At 39.6% G+C, this 26,506-nt stretch overlaps 1 protein-coding gene and 1 long non-coding RNA gene across 8 annotated transcripts in view; one reads left to right on the top strand and one right to left on the bottom strand.

Annotated features, from left to right (window-relative positions):
• The first annotated feature begins 927 nt into the window (after positions 1 to 927).
• Positions 928 to 25,684, top strand: LOC311524633. 4 transcript variants are annotated; one of them, XR_014712593.1, is made up of 6 exons: positions 928 to 4,420; positions 6,000 to 6,127; positions 9,953 to 10,057; positions 12,011 to 12,110; positions 22,756 to 22,852; positions 25,415 to 25,684. It is a non-coding gene; the product is annotated as an uncharacterized lncRNA (long non-coding RNA). The 4 variants fall into 4 exon arrangements; XR_014712594.1 differs by lacking the exon at positions 9,953 to 10,057 and having other exon boundaries at positions 929 to 4,420; XR_014712595.1 differs by lacking the exons at positions 22,756 to 22,852; positions 25,415 to 25,684 and having other exon boundaries at positions 929 to 4,420; positions 12,011 to 13,357.
• Positions 6,177 to 26,506, bottom strand: part of RABGAP1L (RAB GTPase activating protein 1 like) — a 528,106-nt gene continuing 507,776 nt past the window's right edge. For 2 of the 4 annotated variants that reach the window (XM_084635917.1, XM_084635918.1), the window contains exons 20-26: positions 25,997 to 26,089; positions 16,335 to 16,445; positions 13,386 to 13,490; positions 11,967 to 12,050; positions 11,376 to 11,447; positions 9,196 to 9,393; positions 6,177 to 7,807 (exon numbers count right to left, since the gene is read on the bottom strand). In XM_084635917.1, coding sequence (XP_084492043.1) covers positions 7,652 to 7,807; positions 9,196 to 9,393; positions 11,376 to 11,447; positions 11,967 to 12,050; positions 13,386 to 13,490; positions 16,335 to 16,445; positions 25,997 to 26,089 — 819 coding nt within the window. In that variant the 3' untranslated portion in view covers positions 6,177 to 7,651. The remainder of the gene's footprint in view (positions 7,808 to 9,195; positions 9,394 to 11,375; positions 11,448 to 11,966; positions 12,051 to 13,385; positions 13,491 to 16,334; positions 16,446 to 25,996; positions 26,090 to 26,506) is intronic. The other 2 variants (XM_084635919.1, XM_084635920.1) reach the window with 1 other exon arrangement.

Raw genomic sequence — 26,506 nt, 5'->3', positions numbered from 1 at the left:
CCTTGATGAAACATAGGAGCCTTGTCTTATAACAGGCTTATTCAAAGTGATACAAGCTATGAAAGTGAGATCTTGGAAGTGTGTTGCCATTTTCATAATGTATTAATACTGTAATGATAATAATAGTGTATAATAAGCATGTCATAAAAACAAATTTTGTATTTCCAAGATCACTGCTTTTATAATTTATACTCAGGTAAAGAAGAAAATCCCTGGACATATTAATTTTTAGGAGGGGGTTCGTGAGACTTGACATTTTAGTGAAAGGGGTTCACAGGTTGTTAAAGTTTGGGAACCACTGGGCTAGATGGACTTGTGCTCTGACCCAGTATGGCCATTCTTTTGTTAGAAAAGGGTATTCCTTGCTTTTTTTTGCAAAAATGTAATCTTAGCCCTGGTCTACACTAGGACTTTAGGTCGAATTTAGCAGCGTTAAATCTATGTAAACCTGCACCCGTCCACACGATGAAGCCCTTTTTTTCGACTTAAAGGGCTCTTAAAATCGATTTCCTTACTCTACCCCTGACAAGTGGATTAGCGCTTAAATCGGCCTTGCCGGGTCAAATTTGGAGTACTGTGGCCACAATTCAATGGTATTGGCCTCCGGGAGCTATCCCAGAGTGCTCCATTGTGACTGCTCTGGACAGCACTCTCAACTCAGATGCACTGGCCAGGTAGACAGGAAAAGAACCGCGAACTTTTGAATCTCATTTCCGGAGACTGCGGGAACTGTGGGATAGCTACCCACAGTGCAACACTCCGGAAGTCGACGCTTGCGTTGGTATTGTGGAAGCACTCCGCCGAGTTAATGCACTTAGAGCATTTTCTTTGGGGACACACACACTCGAATATATAAAAACGATTTCTAAAAAACTGACTTCTATAAATTCGACCTAATTTTGTAGTGTAGACATACCCTTACTTTTATTCCATGTCTTCCCTTCCCTCCTGCCCCCTCACGCTTCCCAGCTGTCTGGCCCTCTTTTTCTCTGCTCCTCTCCCCCAGCACAAGCTTCTGTCCCTTTTCTAGTCTGCTCCCCTGGCCTTACTGCACAGCCACCTTCTCCTTCTCTTCTTGGGTATAGTGCTTGCCTGCCCCATTGCCTGCTTCCACTGTCTATTCTGCTAGGGAGATATGCAAGACCCTGTAACCTCACTCCTTGTGTAGCATCAGCCTCTAGGAGTAGTGTATACTGTATATAGACAGACTGGCACCTTTACTTCCAGCAGCTTTCGTAAGCCTGCAGGGTCTGAAGACCCCAGGCATCTCTAGAAACAATTGGAAAAGAGGAGCCATGTGACGTATCAGTTCTCCACAGACTGCCAGCAATTGAGCTGTGGACCACAGATACAGGTGTGGTACTGCATTACCCCATCTAGGGGTAGTTAATTATTTTTTGTGAAGGTCCAAATTTCTTGGTCAATGTATAGTCAAGATCTAGACTCCAGAGAAAATAATGATGATCATGCTAAGTAAAAAAAGATTTTGGGGTCCACTGAAAAGTGTCTGGTGGTCTGAATTTGACCCACAAGTCTGCCTATTGACTACCCCTGCCCCAGACCCTTGAAATTAGTTGCTTGCTATATAACATCCATTAGCGGACTTTCTAAGTGTGAATTCAGTGATAGGTAAAGATACAATTTAGTCACAGAGGTCATGGATTCTGTGACATTTTAACAAACCTCTGTGACTTCTTTGGCTTCTGTCCCCCCCTGCTTGGGCTGTCAGTTCCTTCCCCTACTTCCCCCCAGGACTTGAGCTTCAGTCCCCTGTGGCGGTCAGTGCCCCTTCCCCCTCTTCCCCAGTTATTTTTAGTAAAAGTCAGGGACAGGTCACGGGCAATAAACAAAAATTCATGGAAGCGTGTCCCTGACTTTTACTAAAAATAACTGACAAAATCTTAACCTTAGTGATAGGACTTGATACACTAATGCTGCATGCCTGAGAATGACCAAACTGAGTTGCTGTAAGCATATCAAAAGTGCCAGTGTTAATAAGATTTATTATTGTAAATAGAGGTCAAACCATTTCTTGAGCAGACATTGAGGGTATCAGTAACGTAAGCAGTTTATGAAAACAAGCATCTCATTCCCATCTTGTTTGCATTTCTGTTTATTTTACAAGATATCATTCACACAATGAAAACAAGATACTGATCTAAACATGTCTAACAATTAAAAAAGTAAACATTTCTTCTGATGATGTACATTAATTTACACTTTTAATAACAAGTGTTACCTTTACATTTTTATATGATACATGGATTGGTTATACAGCGACTGATTGGCAGTATAGAAATGTTCCCAAATCCTATGTCTAACACAACAAAGCTCCTGTAGCTCCCTAGTCCACTAGCAGTGTATTTCTTTTATAATTAGAGATGGACCCAAATCAAGACTGTGCAGCTGAATAACCCAACAGGTGGGGAACCTTCACGCTGGATCCAAGCTTTGCAGCTGGTCCCTATTTCAAGAGGCTGAATAAAACCCTTGGAACTGAACCCCCTTTAAATTTTGGAAAACTAGGGATCTGGATAGGGCCCATCTTTGCTTGCACTTGACATCATTGTATTTTCTGCTTAAACTATAAAAAAGATTCTCTCCAGAGTTGGGCTTTGTAAGAGCAGGTGATGGTTCTAAGTGAAATGGCTCCCAATACAATTCTTGAAAACATCATCCACATTCATTTCCTCTGGGGGTTTGTTGAAAGGAGGGAATCAGGAAAAGATGCCAATAACATTTTCTCTTGTTTATATGAATTGGTAGTAGGCTCAATGTATTATGTAAAATACAAAAATAAGAGAAACTGAAAGGAAATTAGTACAGCCCAGGATTCTGGTGGTTATCAAATCACATGAATGAAATTTGTGACACTAGACTCTTCTGATGTATTTTATCTCCTAATTCAGTTTCCTATATATTATTCTATATATAATATATAGTTTCCAAAGATGCATATATGCTCCTTTACAGGTTAAATAAAAACAAGCCTCACTGAATAAGAAAATAAGGGAAGGAAGTAAAGTTCTTATTTCTGAGCCATATTTTTTCCAGGTAAAAATAGGCATGAAATACATTCAATAGCAAACCACTGGGAGTCTGGAAGAAATTAATGACAGCTCTGTATTCCTGAAGGGCAAACCTGTACAAAGTGAGTAATGGTCATTAAATGTTGTTTTGCAGGCCTCTGAACTAGGAAAGGTAGGGTTGTAATTAGTGCTTGGGTGTAGTGCCCTTATATGCTCCAGTTTTTAGTTCTCATTATGAATCTCTTTAAAACTGGATGCTTTCTATGTCTCATAGCCTAGTTTTAGAGGGTGCATTAGGGGGTGTTCAGAAGTCAACTTGCGACATTTTCTACACTGAATAGTTCAGAATGAAAGGGATGTAGTGAGTGAGCATTTAGCACTATTTGGATAGAAATGTTTTTTTTGTGGGACACCTCTCCATGGGATGGTTAGTATAATAACCAGACTATATTTTAAGAGGAAAATGTATGGTGCTGCTTTACATCTGTGGGCATATGTAGCGCCATATGTCCAGTAAAGACAGCTATTGAACAACTGACTACTTTACAAGGCATCATCCACTGATGGCTGCTATGGGTTCAAGAGAACTATCATTGAGCTCTTAGTTAAAACCACTGCCTAGATGTTCAAATGTAAAACATGTACTAAAGGCTTCTCTAGGAGATGAAAAATAACAAAATTCACATGTTCAGTACAGGGATGTCAGAATTCAGCCATGCACACTTCCTACTGAGAGGTTGTGGCATCAGGAAAGCAAGATTTTTTCATACTTAATTTGTAAATCATGATACTGTAGCAGCCAGTATGGGCAGTTTTTCTACTCTGCTAAAGAACACTACCACCAAGGCTAGTCAGCATATCACAAACTCAACTCCACTGGTGAAATCCTGGACCCACTGAAGTCAATGGAAGTTTTGTCATTGTCTCACTGGGGCCAGGATTTCACCCCTGGTGTTTGCAACAAAACCTAATGCTGTAATGTATTTGTCTCTTCTCAGACTACAGGAGTCTGCTATGACGAATATACTCTGGTATTGAGGGATGAGTTTCTGCTCTGCCTGACTCTCCTATCTTGTTCTAGTGAACCGAGATACCTCGCACCTGCTTTTTGCTTCAAACTAGCTTTTTAATGAAATAAGAGAATAAAACAAAATACGCCAGCATAAAACAGGAAATTCAATGGCTAAACAAAGTCCTGCCATACAACTTATAATACAAAAAGATTTTTTCTGTTTATCTAAAGATAACTTAGCTATAGCAAATGGGAAGATGTACAATCTAATGAGCAGGGCAGAGGCTGGGATGTGTGTGTCAGCTGGCTATATGATTCAGTGCTTTCCTTCTACTGAGGACTGAAGCATAAGAACCTTGAGCAATTTATCTGAATGAAGGTAAGTCATTAACTTTTCAATTTTTTTTAAGTAATATGAAGTATGCACTACTATTTTACATAAATTCAACTTTGATCCACAAAGATATGATTAGTGAATCGATGTACCATATAATTAATCCAACTTTTTATTTATCCTGTTAGGTGTTTCACCCAAACTTGTGCATAAAGTGGAAAAATATACTTGTTCTTTCTGCATTGTGCACCTCAGTGAGGCCCTAGTATCCACAAGATTAATAACTGCACCAAAATATATATTTTACAGAGACTTGTTTCTTTGTGAAATTAAGGCCATATTTCAAAATTACTTGTTCTGAATAGAAGTAAAAATAAAAATCCCCAATAACGCTTGCTCCTTACATATGGACAGACGCAAATTAACTTTAGTATAACTGTTGGAACTGGGTATGCATTTTGATATTGATTTAAAAAAATAATTACTTCCACACTTTGAGTTATGTTTACTGTTTCAGTGCTGTTTGAACAGATACACATTCGCTTCAGTGAGACTTTCAATTCAGGAAGTCTCCCATTGAAAAAAATCTGTACAAACATCAGCCTTTACCACATACAGTATGTCAGCCATTTCCATCATATACCTAATTCTGTCTTTCACCACTGAGAGGGCCAACTAAAACCAATTTTTTTATCCTTATGACAATCGTAGGTTATTTGTATATACAGCCAGGAAGTGGGATTTTACCTCCTATCTTGTAACCCTAAAGTCTTGTTAGCTTTCCATGTTATTGAATATCACTGTCATTACAGTCAGGAAAGTGCTATTTTATTTGTTCTTTCACTGATTCCAACAAGATTTAGAGTTTTTAAAAGTCTAAAGGTTATCCATTCTTCTAATTAGAGGTGATAGACACTCAACCTGGGATTGGAGGGTTGGGGGCTGTTAGAAAAATCAAGCCTCTTGGATCATAATCAGGAGTGAAGATTCTGTCATCAGCACTGGACTGATAATTTTATTGCTATCACGTGAAGGTAAAATAGAATCCAATTTCCTCTCCGATAACTGTAACAGCTCAGCATGGCTAACAAGTAGCAAACATTTTTATGACTGGAGACATGCCAGAAAGTGCCATTTTTAAATCACTTTTCTGTTTATACTGCATTGAAGACCTTGTTTGGAAAACAATATAAATCAACCTCTAGGCATGATTGAAATTAAAGGATTGGAATTTAAATGAGAAATTTGGACAGAACTGGTGGTTTGATACCAGTAATAAAGTTGGCTGTGAGCACAGTACTCCTAGTATTACAATATGGCAATTATCCTAATGTATAAAATTGTCACCTCCAGTTTATTACATAATTTAGTTCAAGTTTGTTAATTCACTTTCCAGTGACACCTCAATGCTGAAATTAATACTTAACTGAATAAAACACCAGCGTTCCTGTCCAGTGGAATTACTAATAGCAATAAGCTGATTATGGAAAGCATGCCAAAATATAGTTTCATTTGAAGAACCCTCTTATTTTTGGTTCCACTCTGTAACAACATCTAGACAAAACACTGTTCTTCCATGTAAGTTTATAAACCATTCTAAAGAGAGGAACTTAACTCTTTTCAGCTCTGTTCTTAGAAAAAAGAACCTACATCACCAAATTGCAGGACTTTTGCTGCCTACGGATAGTGACTACATTTTGATTTCTACTTCAAACAGCTGACTGCTCTTCAAAATGTCTCATTTGGCATAGGGTAAATATTAAAACTTGTACTATATGTAAAAATCTTCTGAAAATATACTTGAAAATGAAGCAGGATGTGAGTATCATTAAACTTTATTGTACAGAGCTGATAAAATATTGCATTACTTAAAGTTTAAAATCAAAACAGGGCTAATGTCCCTGGAACATTTTATAACATGGGGAAACAATGCACAACTAACCTCTTGTCCAGCAACAATATTTATCTGCGAGACCTTCTTATAGACATGTTAAATATAATTAAAAAATATTTCCATCAGTTTAAGCAATAGTTTAATTTTTCATGAAATAAGTATTTCTATAAACATTTATGATAAAAAAAAACTGCTTTTGTACTTCAACTTAGATATAAAACAAGACAATCGTGTTTTCAGACAGACTCAAGAATAATCAGAAAAGTCTATTACCTTGCATTTTTAATATTTTGTCCTTTTAAAAAAAATACAGGAACTTAGGGTTCCCTAATAAAGTGTCAAAAGTAAATAAACTGTTCTATGGTGTTTGTTTCTCCTGTGCAAAGAGAGTATTTTGATTTGATGCTTCCAGTTTTGTGCCAAGTGCAAGCCTTAAACCTTGGCCCAGTGTTTCATGTGAAAATGTTTCCACCAACTTTACCCTGGGGGAAAAAAAACGCTTTTATTGCACAGGGGTAGTAGAATGTCAAAACTAAGCAAGGTTTCAAATCTACTTATTGGCCAAAAAAACCCCAAACAAACCTCACCCAAGGAATATATCCTTCCCTTTGTTCTGATGGAGGGAATCATTTCTCCAGTTCAGAAAATAAAACATAGAATAAGAAGGGAACTAGAAGATTTCACTTTAAATTCCAGTTCAGGTGTGACACACAAGAGTTAAACAGTGCTGCCACTCAGCGCCTGGAAGACCTGCGCTCCTTGAATTTGTGCAGGAAGCTAATTGCCAGAATCAAACACACACAATATTCGCAAGGAACATTATAAACACATGTGCTATGCCAGAGAGAGCACAAGACTATCTTGGTTGTGACTTAAGACTTATAATGAATGGGAAATGCTTCACTGCAGGATGCAATCACCATTGTAAACTTGAGATGATCCCATGGCATGAGTATGGAGCAGTATAGAGCCTGGCATTATACTGTGCTTTCTTTGACAAGATTTATGCTGCCCTCCTTCTTTCCCAAAAAGAAAACAGCTGTAGTTATAATTAGTTCACATACTAAACACTTAGTTCTGAATTATTTGATCCATCTTAACATCTAAGCATATAAAATAAAGTGTAAAAGGATGAAAGTTTTGGAACGTGGCTTTCAGGAAGGCAGGTGGGAAATAAGTATTCAACATAAAATTGGATTTTTTTAAATAACTTCCCTTTGGAAAGGGTCACACCAGAATGAGTAAAGACACTGAAGGATTTCACTTCAGTGCCTGCACTCCTGCCTTTTGTCCTTTTCCCAAGAGGAGAGACCCCTGGGAAAATCCTCCAGGGCTTCAGTTGCTTTATTCTTTGTGCTCTTGTGCCTGGAGTCTGGCTGGAACTATGTACTGCTCTCTTTGGGTGGCTGGGATGGTGGAGGCAGCTGGGGTGGCTGTGTGCTCGTGGCAGTTTTGATAGAGTTCAGGGTTTTGCTAAACCAAGAGTTTTTAGCAGCTTGGATTTCATTCATAAGGGTTCCTCTCTGGTGCTCCAGTTCCTAAGGAAGTAGAATAGTCAGAGTTGATCAGAAAATCATTGATTAGAGAGGCATCTTCAAAGTCACTCCCTTTAACTGAGTTCTTTCCTTCTACAGTCAGGGGATGGGGAGGGGAGAGGCAGTAGAACTACAGAAGATACTACTACAAATTAGAACTCTTTTTCTTTGAAGACCAGAGGGGAAGAGTGAAAAAACATCCCATTTTTCTGGGAATTCACAAAATCAGCTATGTCCAATTAGATTGGCATAAAGTAAACCCTCCGAGGTGATGTGTGGGTGTAGCAATGGTACAGATGAGCATATAGACACACTGTAGGCAAACAAGATTTAATCTATAGGAGGGTAAAAGACAAATGGTATGGTGCCTTGATGGCTTGGGAGCTGTGTGTAGAGATGTCTAGAAGTAGAACAATAGTATGAAAGGAAGGGCATATCTTGAGCTGCCACTGAACCAATAGAGGAATGGTAGTGTCTGAGGAGTGGAGGGGCTGCCTTGCTTGCAATGAAACTCCTTGCCATGGGTACTGACTGATGCCGCAAGGGATGATACTATGCATGATGGATGTTTTGACTTGTGGTGAGAGCGACTCCACAAGCTTAGCAGAAGAGGAGAGGGTACTTCAAGAACAAAAGGGTTGACAGACAATCATATGCCAGACAGGACTGGGGTAAGTTAGGGCCACAAATGAGCTATTTTTTGGACATAGCACTATGTTATTAAAAGGCTGGATTGTGTTTTATAGTCATTGCCATGGATTGGGAATAATGTACAGTTACATTTACCCCCAGCAGATCTACAGGAGGCATTGAGTTTCATACCCTTTCCAGAGCTCCCTACCATGTAAGTTAAATGTGGCCATTGTGCCACCCTTTAAGAGGGTGCAGTATGCATTCTTCTGCAGTGGTCTTAGCCCCCTTTGGCTTGGCTTGGCTAGTCTTGTAGGGAGTGCAAGAATGACTCTATTCAGCTTTGGTGCAGGAATGAAAGGAACAGGAGACTCCTTTCAATTTGGCTATGTCTACAGGGCTTACCTTACAGTGGCACAGCTGTGCCTCTACAGTTATACCTCTGTAAGATCTCCTGTATAGCCACTCTTTGCCAGCAGGACAGAGCTCTCCTGCTGGCAAAATAAAACCACCACCAACGAGCAGCGGTAGCTTTGTTGGCTGGAGAGTGTCTTCCCTGACTGACAAAAGTTTTACCAGTGGAAGTACCAGTGTAGACATAGCCCTTAGCGTCACTGCATAAAAGCAGCATTCTAGCATCATCTACACTACAGAGCAGAACCAAAGTCAAAGAGACAGTCACGTTGCAACTAAATTCCCCATAGAGTAGATAAGGCTTAATACAATCAGTCTTTTCTGCAGTAAGATACCTCTACATATACCTGAATTTTGCACTTTGCTTCCACAAGCTGCAGTTTGGTCTGTGCCAGTTCCAGCTCCATCTCCCTCAGCTGCTTCTTGAGGGCATCCTTCTCATCATCTCTTTCTGTTCCCCGGGTCTCTCTGCTTATAGCAGGCAGCTTCAATGCTCCTTCCTTACTGAAAATCTCACTGCAGTGTTTGCAAGCCATCAGTTTACCCTGGAACAGCCAGAGAATCCATTTTTAGCTATGTTACAGATGTCCTGTTTCCTGGAAGAGCCGCTCTTTTATGTTAGATTACCATCAAAAAGCAAATGAAGCCACTAAGTGTGTGAGATTGTCACATGTGGTGTTACCTCAAATGATTTTAGAAGTTCATGAACAACAGATATGGGCACATGCACCAGGATAAGAATTCCTAATACTTTCACCATTTTTTCAACACATCTAGACTTCAGAAGTCACATTTACCCTCTTGTTGTCAAGACTTGTGATATTTTTGCAGTACTGCATTAATGTTAGCATATTTGTTGACAAAGTAGATTGCAGGGTTTTTTCTCTGGCTCAAACTTGCTGCTTTAAAAAAAGAATACCTTTGATCAAATATTAAGGTTAATATGGCTTTTGGAAAAAAAAATATTACAGCCATGTGATATTGCTTAGAAACCCGCTCCCACCCAGGTTTTCCCTACTCGTCACAAGCGATCACTCTATGCTGGATGCAATGGCCACTACTTTGCTATTAATACTGGCATGTAATAGTGATATTATCTTACAGAATGCTCCTAGTGTCAAGAACACTTGACAACAGCAAGTTCCATACTGGGTTGGCTTGAAGAGGTGCTTACAAATTGACTAACAATTTGTTCCAGGAACTTTTCAGGTATCGAAGTTAAGCTGGCTGGTCTATAATTCCCCGAGTCCTTTTTGTTCCCCTAGTTTAAGATCCGTATTATGTTTGCCTTTCTCCATTCTTCTGGGGCCTCACCTGTCCTCCATAAGTTCTTGAAGATGGTTGCTTCAGCTATTTCCTTAACTACTCTAGAATTAATTTCATCAAGCCCTGAATACATCTAATTTATCTAAAATATTCTTTAAACTTTTCTTTCCCTATTTTGGCTTGCATTCCTTCCCTCTTGTTGTTAATATTGGGTTGAATATCTGGTCACCATTAACAATAGCAAGTGTCTGCTAATGTAATCCTGCTGACATGGCACTCAGACCACTTAGAGTAAACAAGTAAAAAAAATTTACTGAAATGCTTTAAGAAATTAGATGCATGTCAGTCTTTATTCTTCTAAAATTACAGTTTCACAACAGTAAGTAGAGTGGCTGGTATTGACATTTCTGAAATGTCTTTTTTGGTATGAGAGGGAAGATATGTATGTTGCTATACTGCCAACTACTTGTAAGGCATGTGTAAAACCCTTGGTTTAATGTATCATAAATAGTAGGCAGTAAAATATTTAACCCTAGTACAAGGCAGACATTTGCCACTGGATAGCAACAGTTATATACTTCAGAAAGTTTGAGAACTACAGAAACAGAGGGAGGGATTCCCTGTACGTTGCTGTGGCAGCATACAGGTGCTGTGAAGTCCCTTATTGGGGAAAATTCCGCTAGTGGGGAGACTATGTAGGACAACCAGAGACAGCTCTATGCAGATCTCACAAGGCCTTGGTGTTCAGGACAGAAGGGGGATGGTTATGGAAAGTCTAGGGCAGACCAGGCCAGCCCACCATAATTAAGAGCAGCTCCCTGGTCTGCCCAGAATCCATAAGTCCAAAGCAACCTTTGCTCTCTCTGTCTTGGGCTGTGCCTGTGTGCACTGTGCAAAATGGAGATGCACCTCAAAAGCTTCCCCAAAGGGCTCCCTTTCTCAGCTTATCAGAACGTATAAAGACTTATCCTTCCATGCTTCCTGCAAAATACATACATTTCTGCGGGGGAAAATACAAGCATTCTGTGCACTCTAGTTTGGAAACTCCAGCATACCCTATATCCACAACGGCAGGGTGAAGGGACATGTACTCTACAAGTGTTTCCATCCTGTGAAACATCTGAGAGGGTAGTTTAGACCATCTTCCTGGCTCTCAAGGCTGCTACTATATGGCTGCAGTTCAGATTCCTTTCAGTATTTTACTGCCAGCATCTATGAATATTTGAGTTAGACACTTCACATACAGAGGCCTCATTCTCACCTTCACAACCTCCAGTTCCTCCTTACTTGCTGTCTGTTGTTTCTCCAGCCTGGTACTCAGCTGGGAACAAATCTGGAAGAGAGAAAACAATCCCTTTTATAAAGTTTATTAAAATTTTTTTTGTGGTACATTTCAGCAGTATTTTATTATAGCTTCACCGAAATCATACACCGTCATTTCCTCAGAATGAATTAATTAGTGGTAGCAAGGCTGATGAAAAAGGTCTAAATGGTAGTATTCAAGATGCAACCTTAACACTGAGATTGATTTGACTAATTTCATGGGGAGCTGGCCTACATCCTTAGCCAGGAGCAGGGCAAAAGAGGCAGTTGCACTGTAGTGGGTTGGGAATGGCTTGATAAGGAGGTATTCTTCTCTACAGAAAACGGCAGATTCCACTTGGACAACTCCAGAAAGAATATAACTGTCTACAATTCATGCTCTCAGAAAACCTGAAATGAGACATGCCCTGGTCAAAAGTACAAATACGAAAATGCTGAACAGTCAGCTTGCCTGAGATGGGGAGTAGAAAGACGTTAAAAATGGTTTACAAATAATTATATGAAACAGGAATTTCTCGATAAATGTTACTTGTTTATATTCCGCAATAATGGCTGTGGTTTTCTTTATTTCAGATTCCGCCTTCTCTAGTTGTTTCCTGAAGATTTCCTTCAGCTGGAAAGTTCAAGGAGAGAAATCATATTAGTAGGTGTGCTTTGAGGAATTTTCCAACATGTGAGTGATGACTTCACTCTTGAACATACTCCGCATTTGTAACAACACTATAGCTCTTCATTACCAACTCCCACTACTTGATAAAGCCTGGTATTAAAAAAGACTTGTTATAGCCTCTGTTTTAGTCAATGTGCAGTTATCTTTTAGTAGTATGATTGTATTCTCAGCAATATGAACAGCCATTTAAGAACAGGGACATTTACTGCATATCTTTGGTTGGGAAATTCTGCTCTAGAGTATGGGGAACATCTTTGATTATGACTGAGTATAAACGAGCCCACTAGACAGCCAATTGTTGTTTAGTGTTTGAGTTCCCCAGATCCATACTCAAATATAATTTTCTCCTGAGTGAAAAGGAAGGCAGAACATGCCAGGATCATCACAATGACCTCTCCAGCCCAAATGGCTCAGAATCGCAGTACTGACCACCTATATGGCAGTGCATTAAAATACCATTAAATCCCATCCTGCCATTCAGCACCATAAAGAACACAGAGACCTTTCAACAGAAGTGAAGGTCTCTCTTGCTAGAGGTAGTAAAGCTCTAGCGACAGATGGAGAGAGGATGGGACTCTCCAATTTAGAGAAACAGAACTATGAAATATTTTTTTTTGTGGGAGACTGATAACCTTTTGTTAATGCAATGATGCCAAATAAGTCTCATTGCTTCAGCTTCTGTTTACAGACAGTTATCAAAGAAATCCTCAAGCATGATGAGAGGGGTTTTTGCTATTAAAACACACTTATATGTAGGTCATTGTCCAGGACTTAATAGTTAAACGTTTAAAAAAAAAAATCTGTAAACCAGTATCAGGTGAGACCCAGTAGGGAAAAACATCATTTCCATTCTGTTCTTGGGCTTACAGCCTGGAAGCACTTAACAACTCATAGCTTTAACTTGTTGATTCAGCATGGCAAATTCTATGCAACAGCCATGCCTCCAGCTACGTTTGTAGGTTCTGAAGAGGGTCTGATTAGGCCTCCTTGGGTGTGGGTGTTTTACATAGTGGCAGTAAAAAGGATGTTGGGAAACCGGATTAAATGTTGGAAAAATGGGACCCTCAGAGCTCCAGTAGGAACACAAAAGATGCTCAGAAATAGAGAACTTTAATTTTTTCTCTTTATGTGCATTTTTTATTTTCACTCTGACTTAGAGAATGAATATTTTGAGGGGCACTAACAAACATTTGATACCATTGTTTAATACTGACCCTCAAATTCTTGTGATGTGTGTGTGTGTGTTTGGTTAGGTGGGAACACTCAAACAAGTCTTACCTGGGCAGTTTCTTCTTCTTGCTTCCGCTTTTCTTCCTCAGTCTCCACTAGTTTCTGTTTAGTCAGGAGAAGCTCCTTGTTCAGAACATCTGCTTTGTCTTCAGCCTGACAATCAGAAGGGATGAGCTAAAAAAAAACTTGATGCAACTCTGCCTCCTATGTTCTCCCACGCTCACTTTTTGCAGCAGAAACATGTTTTTTTCTAGTAACTGCTTGCTTGGTTATTGCATTATGTTTCAGCTGCTGTGCAAATGCCACACGACTATTTGATACTCTAACAGAAAATGTGCTGGGCCATATTAAGAGCAATTAAGGATCCTGGATCACGTGTGAGACTCCTGGCTTATGTTAGGGTATGTGTGACTCTGATGTAAATAAAAGGAAGACTATGAATTAGAAGGGAGGCAGCATGGTATAGTGGGTTGGGTTCTCAACCAAGCTCCCATGTGACCTGGGCAAGCGGCTTGATCTTTCTGTGCTTTGGTTACCACAGCTGTAAAATGGGGAAGATATTACATCACAGGAGAGTTGAGTTTGTGTAGCACTTTACACTTTCAAGTATTGTTTGTATTACAATACTTAGAGTGCAGGCCAATATAAGACGCAGAAGAGCATTATCTACCATTGTAAAAACACTGCAAAAATATTTTCTGGAGAAGCCAGATAATGCATGTTGGTCAGGATGTGTGAATTTGATCCCTCATTTGAAGAGCTAGGCATGATGATGAGATATTCAAGAGTACCAGAAATGTCTTGATCTGGTGGGGGTACCTTGCTAGCTTAGCTGATTACAGTGAAAAAGAGGTTTTGCCAGTGTTAGGTACAGTCAGTGGCTAGGTAACTTCCCCATTTCATAGATTAATATTGCATCGCAGCACTCACTCTGTTTGATAAGCAAGTTGGTGGAACAGGCAGTGGTTGTAGCCAGAAATACCTCACTGGCTGCAAAATCATGGGAAAAAGCACTGCAAAATGATTGATTACCTAATGCAGAAATTGTTTGTGTGACCTGCAATATGTTTTCCCACCATCACTGGCACTATAGCTTGCTTCTTTGCCATGCTGCCACTGGTTATTAATAGTAGTTAAATGCAGAGGATGGGTGAAATCCTGGCTCCACTGAAGTCAATGGAAGTTTTGCCAGTGACTTCAGTAGGGCCAGGATGTCACTCAAGGTGCTATGAGACAAGAAGAATGTCCCTACTGTTAGAAGCTTACATCTACAAGAATAACCAAGATGCAGTGGGGACACCCACAGGTTTCCTCCCCTCCCCCCAAACACAGTGAGAGGAGTTAGTGTTCGGGGAGGAGGGCAAAAGAGATGAAGCAAGTCTTTAGCAAGGATATGAATAAGAGGAAGGTGGGAGGATCGGTAGGTCATTCCACACAAAGTGGCAGTATGACAGAGGGCACAAACAAGAGAATAGTGAAAGGAAGGGGATAGTGATGCTAGCATCTAATGGCGCAAAGGAGGTAAGGGGATAGTAAAGGGGTCCTGCCAACTTTAAAAAGAAAAAACAAACTAACCTGTTTTAGACCCTAGAACAGCAACATAATACATGGTTCAACATAACCATTAAAAACACTTGAAAGAACTATCTGAATATCAGTTCCTTTTTCTGTTTGCTCAGTCCCAGGTTCTCATCTGCCTAGCACCATCATAAGTGTCATTAACTCTTGTGGGGAAGGAAGACAACAGTTGCACATAGAGAGACAAAGCTATTGCCACAGCAGGGGTGAACTACAGGTAAAAAAGCCACTTCAATCTCCTACATAGAAGACAGCTAAAATATGAGAGCAGGAATGGGCAGAAAATAAGCAGCTGTGGAGCTAGCAAGTGTTACAATTTGGCATGTATTTCAACTGCTGCTGGGGAGGATACATCTCCTAGCATCCCACAAGGTTTTATCATCTACTCCTAGCCTCCAGAGACATTGCCCGTATCCTTTGCCTCTTGTGCATCTCCCCCATCAGTATGGCTCAGGCTCTTAGTCATAACTGAGCCCAAAACAGCAGACACTGACTTTTAAGAGGTAGAGTAACTGCCGGGTTGTAGCATGGACTGTATTTCTTTATGTAAGTTGGGAATTGTATACAGTCAAAGCACAGTCCAATTCAGATACCCTTACTCATACCACGGAGCACCTTACCCCACAACAGCGCCTACTGGCTTCAGTTTGAGTAAGATGCTACTCACTGAAGTAAGAGTGCAGAATCTGTCCTGTTTATTATTTAATACACTATTGATTACTAACAGTTCACCTCTAAAGAATGTAGCAGAATACATTCGGAAGCGCACTGCATTATTGCAAAGAGATAAGACAACACCCCAGTTGTGTATAACCTTCCCAAAGTCAACCTAATCATGTGAACAGCTCCCCCAGCACTTGTCCTCTGTGCCACAGGTTAGGTTTTGTAGGAAGCATTTTACTGATGGAAATACTACACATCTCAACTTTTGGTGCTAGCTCCACATAGCTTTCTTGGGAGTGCTGTCTGCTACCTTGGTAACTGGAGATGGGATTAGATGGTTTTGGAAGAGTAGAGGAATGTGTGAGGTGAGAGACATACTGGATGACATTGTAGCAATTTAAAATTCTGGAGAGCATGGCATAAATTTTTCAAGTTAGTAGCCATATTCTGATATTTGCATTAGAGATTAAGGTCTACATTTTCCAAAACAGACTGCAGTAGCACAGGTAATTTGGTGTTCACTGGTGCCAATATTTGTGCCTGCAACTGCATTCATTAGACACTTAGCTTCTTGACTGCAGTTACAGATCAGGTAGCTAGGCATCTCATGGGAGCAGATAAAGAAAGACACTAATAATAATGCCTTCAGTTTTGCACTCATTCAATTGTGAATGCAAAATACTGCCATTGTCCTCCCCACCACCTAACATTAGGAGTTCAGGCTCAGGCCTGGCTACAAATCAGTGCCTGTGTTACCTGGTCCAAGTCATTTCGGAGGGCTATTTTGCTTGTTACAAGTTCATGGGCAAGGTCATCATTCTCCTGTTCCAGCCGCATGCTCGCTTCCTGGAGCCTGCGGTTCTCCCTCTGCAGAAAGAGAGGAACAAATAGGAGAATAAGTTAATTCTTATCAATTTTAAAATGAAGGAACAAAGAGACAAGTGAATATTTTGTGGGTGGGTATGAGAGTGAGAAAAAGTGTAAAAACCAAGAAGGCATGAGTGCACAGTTAAGGCAGGATTGCTGCTGTGGGAAACAACATTGAATTAAGCCAGCAGATCCAGTACTCCATCTGACAGAGCCTGTTTAGAAAAACTGAAACAGTGCTATGGAAATGTATCTTGAAGGGCAGTGATTCCAATTCTGTCCCTGTGGTGCTCTTTACAAACATATTTATTTATGTTCAGGCCCAAATGACACACTGATTGTAGGCTTCTCTGAGTGCAAAAGCACCCTTTTTACCAGAAAAATATTCTTCTACATGGTGATCGTTAAGGGAAATTGGTTAGATGATAAAATCCCACACAAAACACAGTGGTAATGAACAAGAGCCATTTTCAAGAGATGCTCTTAATAGTCTATTCAGGTCCAAAATAGAATCTGTCCTGTCCCATTTTACTAAATATTGATTTCAAATCTTCCATAGGAATATTATGTTCTGAAAATGATGTAGAATCAACTGTCCTTCCTCTGCTGGATCTCAAAACAGGGCAGCCTAGTAATGAACCTTTCTCTAGCTCTGTTGACTTGCTTTTCTCCAAAATCTGTGCCAGTGGATTCTAGTGTGTATTCAAATGACATCTGCCAAGAAAGAGTGCAAATGGGGAGAAGGCCTTTCTTTTTGAAATGTATACAGACTCCAGAACAGTGATGCAGATCAACTCAGAAATGAAAAAATATTCAATGTATAGACTGATTCTCCCCTGCCTTGCACCTTGTGTAGTCACCTATCCCTGTGCAAAGTGGTTGTAAAATACTACCAGACCAGTGTAAGTAAATTAGGGGAGAAGGGAGAGAGGAATAACGAATGCATTTTTTATCATTGGAATGATGTTTCTTGTCCAAGGGCTATAAGGCAGAAACATTTGTTAAAGATGTCTCAGGGTGAGCAGACAGACTGCCAAACATATTCTGAGAGTCCCCATCAAGCAGTTGGCTTGAGAAGAATGGGCTAAATATGGGGATCTTAAATGAATTTGCAAAGAGCAGCAGATTTGCTTGCCTTAGCCCTTGCTTAATGGCTTCTAGTCTTTCATACCAAAGAAGGGATGGGGGGGGGGGAAATCTATGAGCTATGTAAAATAAAGACAAAATTTCAAGTTTTTATGAAGAACTTCCTTATGACTGAAGAATGGAATTCTCCACATGATAACATTTGACAAAGATCATCTTTTCACTTGAGGACAGATGTCAGTTTTTTCCTTTGAACAAAAATAAAATGAAATATATTACAGCCTCTAAGATAGCAAGATACTGCCTCTGTAATATACTTTCATGAGTTACTCAACCAAAACATTGCTTCAAAACAAAGAATTCTTGAACCCACTGCATAAACGTGCTACTCAGCTTTCTTAATTTTCCTCCTACTCCGCAACTATGTTCCTAACAATCCTAATGGAAGATATGGATAAGGCATTTCCTCTCTTTAAATCTCAATGGAGTAGGGTTGCTAACCCTCCAGGATTGCCCTGGAGTCTCCAGGAATTACAGATTAATCTTTAATTAGAGATTATGTCATGATGAAACCTACAGAAAAATCTCCAGCCAAAATTGGCAACCCTACAACAGAGATACAGTCCTGTTTTTGCTCCAACATCCTCCTGCTGCAAGAGTATTTCATATGCTTGCCAAAACAGAACTACTGCTCAAAAAGGATGTTTTAAAAAGAAAAAAACCCTCTCTTGTTGTTAAACAGCTTCCTCTGTGCCAGGAAATGGAGCCTTTGCAAATACTTACTCTTCACTGTGACCTTATTGTGCAACAGTGCCTGAAATATTGCACTGCACAGAAAGGTAGATTTGTTTCCTTTTGAAGACATCATACATTAAATGACTGCTACACGATTACTGAAGCCTTAAATGAAAGAACCTTATTATGATTTCACACAGGTCAAGTAAACATCTTTTAAAGACAAAAACCTGCTGAGTTTTTATTTAAATTACACTGTACTCTGCTATAAATATAAAATTTTTAAAACTAGTTCTTCAGGTAAGGGTAATATATACTTGGATGTAAAAACTAAATTACAATCTTCTATAGAAAGCTATCTAGGTGTCTTTAGTTCAATACTTTTGTTCACACTATCAAAGGATTGCCAATTTCATTAGCAAAGATAGCTGCCTGACAGCAGATGTAGCTGAAAAAGAGACCAAATTAACTTAAAATTTCTCACTAGACAGAAATTACTAACATAGCTGCTGTAATGCTGATTATAGGAACACTGTTGAAAGATAAGGAAGAAATCAGCTGGATTCCTTACAGACCTGTGTGAAATAACCCTGCAAGTTGGTTGGCTTTAACATTCTTTGCTATGCTTTTGCCAGAAGCGTCAGTGTCTGCAAAGCAAGCTGCAGAACGTGAGGTTTCAAACTCCTGCTCTGCACTCACAGACAAGTAGGAAAGCAAGCAATGTGGTTGGAAATGCACTATCCTCCTCTTAAATAGGAATCTGCATGCCAAGTTTTAAAATGTTAGATGTGTCCTATTCATTATACCAGCCAACAGCTATTTAGTCTCTGTGATTCTACATATATTTATTTTCTAGCTGAGGATAATTTATCAAGTTGCCTTTCCTTTCCCCCAGAACAAGGATGCAAAGTATGATTAGCCATGAGTAGACTTCTCCAGCCCCTCCCCACACCCTACCAACAAAGAACTGCATGCTTCCTCAGGAGCAAGTTCTCAAATCTATTTAAATAAAAAACAAAACAATTATTAACAAAAAAAGAGGAAGATAGTAACTAAACTGCCTCTCACAAAAGGAAGTGAGCTACTTTTGCTGCCTGTCAGAAGTGTTTTGCAGAGTTTTACACAGCCTCATTTTCAGGGGGAGGATTCTTCAGATTAACTTTAAATGCAGTTTGTTAGCTACAAGCAGGCTAACATCAGAACCAGCATTTTGTAACCTCACATGAGCTCACTAGTCAGACCTGCTAGATGTTCTGCAGGTGTAAAGAGAGACTCGCTATCACTCCCTGCTTTGTCTCTAAATATACAGCATTTATAAAAGTTTACTGACAGTACGAATTATTCCCTTCTTGTTGGTATCACCATTTCCAAAAGCAGTAAAATAAAAGATGCAGCTTTCCAAATTAGTTTCCTTCCTTTTGTCACAGGAGACAGCTGGTTACATTTGGTTAGCGTCTGTAAAAGGAGGATACTGCATTTCCAATAGAGACAAACACTTACACTGCATACATACACACAAATAAACTTACCTCCTGCAAAGTCACAGACCAACTACTGCTTTCAATCATTGGTGTCAACACAGTCAAACAGGATATCCAGTGAATTTTAAATACCAAACAAAATAATTAGGAAATTAACAAACAAAAATTCCTGATTTGCTAATCCTACACTGGGATTTTCTCACTTTGTTTTTTAAAGGTATGGTCTACTCCAGCTTCCACTTATTAAAACAAACACTGATTTAAAGAAGAAAGCTGATTTGAAACTTGCAGGCAAGTCCCAACTCAGGAAGACTAAAAGGCTAATAAACTCCACCCTCTGCTATCAAGCTAGCATGAAGGATGAATATACATGATTACCAATGATGATGCAAATTGTTTTCACTGCTGCTACTAAGCTGGGTGTGACTTTGGTGTCACAAACCTTGCTGAAATCTTAATTTTCACATTTTGTTGTACCCAAAAGCAGATATTTAAACATAGAGAGTTTCTTATTGATGGAAATGAAAAGACTGATTGGAATTCACAGTCCTGGATGGCAGTAGGTTGAAGGCTTCATGAGTCAATCCAAAAGAGCAGTTAATTAGGTTAATTCCAAGATGGTAAAATTGAGAAATGTAGGATGGCTAAAAAGCCACAAAGCTTTAAAGGAACAATTATCCAGGACAAAAGCAGTTTTATGGAAGGCGTCACAAAGTTTTTCACTGCGCTCTCTGCTATGCTGATGAACTCTTGGCTCTGGTTTTAAAGAAACATTCCGTCAACTGTCATAGTGCAGAGTTTTGGTTTTTTAAAAAATTAAGAAGAAAACCACTCTAATAGTTACCAAATGTTTCTTCCCCTGCATTCAGGAATGCTAATGCAACAACTAGCACCAAAATAACAATTATTAGAAGATTAATTTTTACTTATTGACACTTCAGGCATACAAAAAGGCTAATACATCTGGATTATACATTAATACAGATAAAAAAATTGCTCCTGTATGGCAGTGGAGCCGCAGAGGTGTAACTGTCCCACTCCGATGAAGTGAGCTGTAGCTCTAATAAATGCTCTAATAAATTGGTTAGTCTCTAAGGTGCCACAAGTACTCCTTTTCTTTTTGTCCCACTCACAGATCTCATTACAGGATCAAGGCTATTGTGTGCAAAATTAGGACATCAAAGCAATTTTGGATGTGAACAACTTTAGTTAAGGGTCATATTTTAGCAGTAAAAACTAAAGTGAACATATTTACTGTATTGCAGCGAAGTCACACTGTAGGAGTAGGAAACATTTCTAATTTATTTCATTAAGATAAATAGAGCAGCGACATTTAACATTTTTGGTCATGAGCGCTGTGTGAGCACACTTTTGCGCACATAGAGCTCCCGCTAAAGTCAATGGGATTCTACCTGTAGGATTCTAGCTTTTGTTTGCACCACTGTACAGACATTTTTTACAGGATCCAAGTTTTCATCACTGATACAGCCTATAAACCCATATTATAGGTGAGAAGTTCTCAGAGGCTGGAAAAATAACCCAGAATATGGGGAAAATATTTGTCTGAATTATTTTGGTACTTTTCTTGGACACGCAGCTCCCATTTTTTTACTGGCTACTACTTACAATTTGTGATATGTTTTCACTCAGAGTCAATTCATTTACTAAAGAATGGCAACTCAGGCTGTGTTTCTGTTTTAGTTTATGAAAATGTCAGACATTATATTTGTCTGAATGTAAAAACCCAACAGTAAAGTTATTCTGCTGCAGAAATGTGTCTGTATGTATTAAGTTTTCCTAAATGAAATATTTCTAAATTGAGAAGAAAGAAAATAAACCCAAAGTGAATTTCAGAGCACTATTTCTGATTTTTGTGTGTCCGCGTGTGTGTGTGGGGTGAATGAAATCTGTCACAATTGACTTGCAGAAAATAAGCATGCCCAATAACTAATTCTTGCATCATACTGTACATGTAGCATAGTGTACTACATTGCTTCCACTCAGTCTGTGTAGGATCTGGCTAGCTGATGATTAATCAGATGTTGTAAAATCCCAATTTTAAATGATATCAGAATTTACAGATGGTTTGGGGTTGGACAATTCTTAGAATGTAATAATCATAAATTTACAATCCTCCCCATACCTTAAGGGATATTGTCAGTCAGTTTGGACATACCTCTCTACCAGATCTGGTGAAGAATATTAAAAAAAAGTCTACTGCAGCGAAATTAATCTCCACGTCCACGCTTGTTCCTCTGGAGATCTGCATTGGGGGAAGAAGGAGTGCTTCCTCAGCAGTCCTTTTCCCCTCACCAGAACACCCAGATGCCCCTCTGTACGTGTACTGCCCAGAAGAGACTTCACTGGGTGTTGAGCAGGGTGGGCAGGAGAAGGAGACTAGCCATGCTGTGCATCATCACCACTTGGTGTTCACTGGATTGGTGTGAAAGTGTGGCTAGGAGTTAATACAACTCAGTGCTGTATAGCTCTCCCAGATCCGCTCCATGACTCCCACTGAGTAGCCACTATGCCAACAGCAGTATGGTTTCGGCTAGAGCCACATTGCTAACAACAGGAAGAGAAAGCCCACTGAACAGACAGTTCCTGGCTCTGTCAGTCTGAAAGGCCCTTTCCTGCGGATCCACATAATTTGTAAAGTTGGGAGGCTTCAACCCCTCCTCACTCCGCAGTCCCCCAAGCCCTGCCCCCCACATGGGATGAGAGGATAATTCACAGGACAGTTTAATTCTTAATTAAACCGTAATGGGTCTGAGCAAAGTGAGATACAAGAAGGCTGTCACTGTACGTCTAAATGATCATCCCAAAGTTGCAGGTAGTGAAACAAACCAAAACACATGCTGAAAACAAGGGAGAGAATAAATGTGTTCTACATCTAAAAGATGAACATGCTGCACAGACCCCTGCTCCACAGAGCTCGGAAGAAATCATTAAAACAAAAGCCATCCCCACTACTGAATGGTGAACTGAAAATAATTTTTTTCTTCTAGGAAAACTGAGTCTTTAAGCCACAACCCACATGGAGAGCATCATCCCAATGGGAGCTCTTGGAGCATCATGCAAGGACATCCTGGGACCTTTGACAAGGTGCAGAGTGCTATCCCCCAGTTCTAGGGAGCCTCGTACTAGCAGTGGTGTGAATATAGTCCTTGCACTCCTGAACACAAGGGCTGCAATGATGTCTTTTAAGGGATGAGCAGGACTTCTTGCTTTCTTCCCCTTGTACATCCATGCAGGCCTCCAATCATAACTGACTGACCCCTATATGCATAGTCTTCAAATCTGATTCTCACCATTCTCATCAAGACATACTAATAAAATTAAACATACAAAACTGGAGTTAATACACTTATCATAACAGACTTGTTCTCCCATTAAGAGAGAGAACCTCTTTCCCATGTGTGAAACCTATCAGATAAAAAGCTTGAACTAAATGTGGCTCAGCTGGTTGTGAGGGATCTCTCCACTAATCAGTGCATCAACAAAAGGTTGACCTGATCCAATCCAGATAAAAGTTACACAAGGAGATGCACAACTGCAAGCCAGAATCCTGAATTCTAGTCCTGCCTCTTGACAGTGACTCACTGTGGGTGTGGCCAAGTAAGTCACTTCACCTGTTTCACGATCTGCTAAATGGGAATAATAACCCTTGCTCATCCATCTCCCATGAGTGCTGTAAGGTTTAATTAGCTAATAGGCTTGCACAGTGCTTTGAAGATGAACAGTACCCTACGTTTTCTAAGTATTATTGTAGTTCTATGTTAGTATGAATGAACTGAAGAAAGAAAACAATACCAGTTAACAAGCAGTAAATATGGTTATTTCTAAATAGGGAAATTAACTAGTATTCTGTTGGCCATGAAGGCAGTCCTAGTTCTGACAGAAAATTGGATCTATGCTGGATTAGAGTTATGTTAAAAAATGTTAATTTGCAGTTTAGCCTCAGAAATCAAGAAATGTCAGTTACACTTTCACACACAGTCTTAACTCTGCCTCTTCATGTGTATGCATTGTAACAGTCTTTCACTACATGGCTGTGTACCATTCCTCAGCATCATACATTGTTTTCTACAACCTTAGATACTGTACACAATTGTAGTATCTTACAGAACTGTTTACTACTCTGTGTATGCCAGATAGAATACATGAATGTAATTCATTTAAAAGTACATAGAAAATGGCACTTATATGTTATGTATAATATTGAGGAACAGTAAAAAAGTTGCTGGTATATACTGGCCACATAAGTTCACAGCTAAGTCACCCAGTAAGTAGTTCAGTGCCCCATCCCTGAAAAGTGCACCTAAGGAAAGCTGAGCTGCTGCTGGGGGAAAAAAAAAACGTGTAGTAAAAGGATCCTGAATTTTAAATCATATACAAATCTTAGAAAGAACTTACCCAATAAAAGTCTAAATCAATAGAATATATCATTATGATAATGATAATGAAATTCAAATATATTATAAAAAAAATTGAAAAATATTACAAGGTGCCTCATGTTTATTAGGGATTGTAGAAAAAAATTGACATATTACTATAATGTATTATCTGAGGAACAACATCTGGGCATGAAATCAAAGCTCAGAGGCTCTAGTCCAACTGACCTGTGCTAGGAGTAGGACCTGAGTGCAGAAAGGCGACTTTATGAGTACTGAGTTCATCTTCAGCAAAGTTTTACGATATCTGTTGTGTTCGCTTATCTGTGCATTATCTGCAACATTCTTGACAAACTTTCCCTCAGTATTGTTTCACAAATAATGGTCAACATTGGTAGATGCAAAATAATGCTTTTCTGAACCCCATTCTGTAAGAATGACAAGCTACCCTACATGTGCAATGATTTTCCAAGTTTTGCCATAAACAGGGCAATTACTCTTATAAAGTAAAAAGTACACCCCTTACCCCTCCCAGGGAAATGTCAATAGCTTGATCAAAGTGTGCTTTCTAGGCCAAGATCCTACACTGAGCTTTGCATGGGCAAACCCTCTTCATCTGCACAGAGCCCCACTGAAGCCAATGCGGCCCCATGCAGGTGCAGGGGTCTGCATACCTGGTTTTCAATGCAGGATCTTGGCCATAATTTTTGCCTTTTCCCCCTGTTCATAGCTGTGCATGAGTAGATCATGGAACTGTCAAATTTATTTATTATTTGAAATTATTCACAAATTGCTTCACTGAATGATTCCTGATCTGCCTGCGTATGCAGCATCAGAAAACAAACACAAGAAAGGATAACATCATGCATACTTATATTTTCTTATACATAACACAATACTGGCAAGATATTGGATAGTCACACTCAGGCTCCCATCCAGGAAGCTGCTGTGTGTGGCTGGAGCTATATGTACGTGGGGACCTGCCTGCAGAGAGCAGCTTTCAGCATCGGGGCCCAATTACCCTGGAAATCAGAAATTCAGATATACTGTTGAGCTAATCTTATTTTTGTGAGCCATCAACCTATCAGACTAACAACTCGACTCCTCCACAGTAACCAAGACATTTGACTTTGAATCTGTGGCCATATGTTGTTGATCCCATTAAGCTGTAATTGATATGCATTAAAATACATGTAATAACTACCAACATTATTCTGCTTCACACATCACTGGGGCTTTATTTTTCTCCTGTTCATTATTATGTCTATTGCAGTAGCACCAAGGGACCCCAAGCAGGAATCAGGGCCCCCTTGTACTAACAAAAATTATGAAACCTTGCAACAACAGAGATGGATGACAAGGACCATATGTCAGTCTTGGAAGAGTTCACCTTCCTAAAGTCTTTGTGGGTGTGACCATGCACAGTTTTTGCTAAACAGTAAGTATTATTTCCTCCTTTTTGTGTCAGTAGTTGAGAATCACCCTCAGTCTCTCAGCGTCTCATGCAGATTCCCAGTAAAAGCGCAACAGCAGGAGAGTTACCTACAAACATATAAACTGAAAGAAGAAAAATATTATATGTGGCTATTTGAGGGCTTCTCGAGTGTTCAATTTTTTTTTGACTGAAATACTCCTGGAAAATCAGAATGACTCCAAGTAGCCAAAGTGATCATTAAAGAAATTAGGTGAATTTGACCCACCACTTTAATTCCCAGTATAGTTTTCTGTACTGTATTGGCATATCCCAGTATGTGTGACATACTGACATAGGCACCTCTTGCTGACTAGTGAAATCTGATCACTAGTCCATGTAATTTAGCCAATGGAGTAGGTTTCCATATAGTGTCTCCTTTACCTTGTATCTGTCCATTGGGTCTTCCTGCTGCAGCTGACTCTCTCGCATTGTCTGATACTCTCTTTCATATTTCTTCAGCTTCTTTGTGGGCACCTGTGGAATACATTCAGAAAAACATGTTCTTAGAGAAGCACAGGAAAAGGCTGCCAGAAGTCTTTACTTGCAAACATGAAGTGGAGGAAGCTCCGGATATTCTGTACTGAATAATTAATTCCTCATCTCACTGTCACCAGAAAGCTGCGGTGAAAGCTGGGGGAAAAGTAACATTTTTGCACTCTACTTTTGTTGACAGTAAAAAGAGGCACACCAAACAGTTATCAATACAGTACATGCAGAGAGGATCCTTAGTAAGCTTAATGGCATTTATTTTTAAATACTTCAAATTGAAACCAGAATCCTGAAGTAGAAACATTTTGAGAAAGAATTGGGAGGAGGAGAACAGGCATTAATATGGGGAATAAACGAAGAATGGCAAGAAGAACATGGTTCTTTTGGTCTCTTGGATCCACT

Source organism: Lepidochelys olivacea (genome assembly GCF_965140295.1).
Source record: "Lepidochelys olivacea isolate rLepOli2 genome assembly, chromosome: 8".
NCBI classification, from domain to species: domain Eukaryota; kingdom Metazoa; phylum Chordata; order Testudines; family Cheloniidae; genus Lepidochelys; species Lepidochelys olivacea.
Note: the sequence above shows the minus strand (reverse complement) of the source record. Positions and strands in the feature narration are given on the sequence as shown.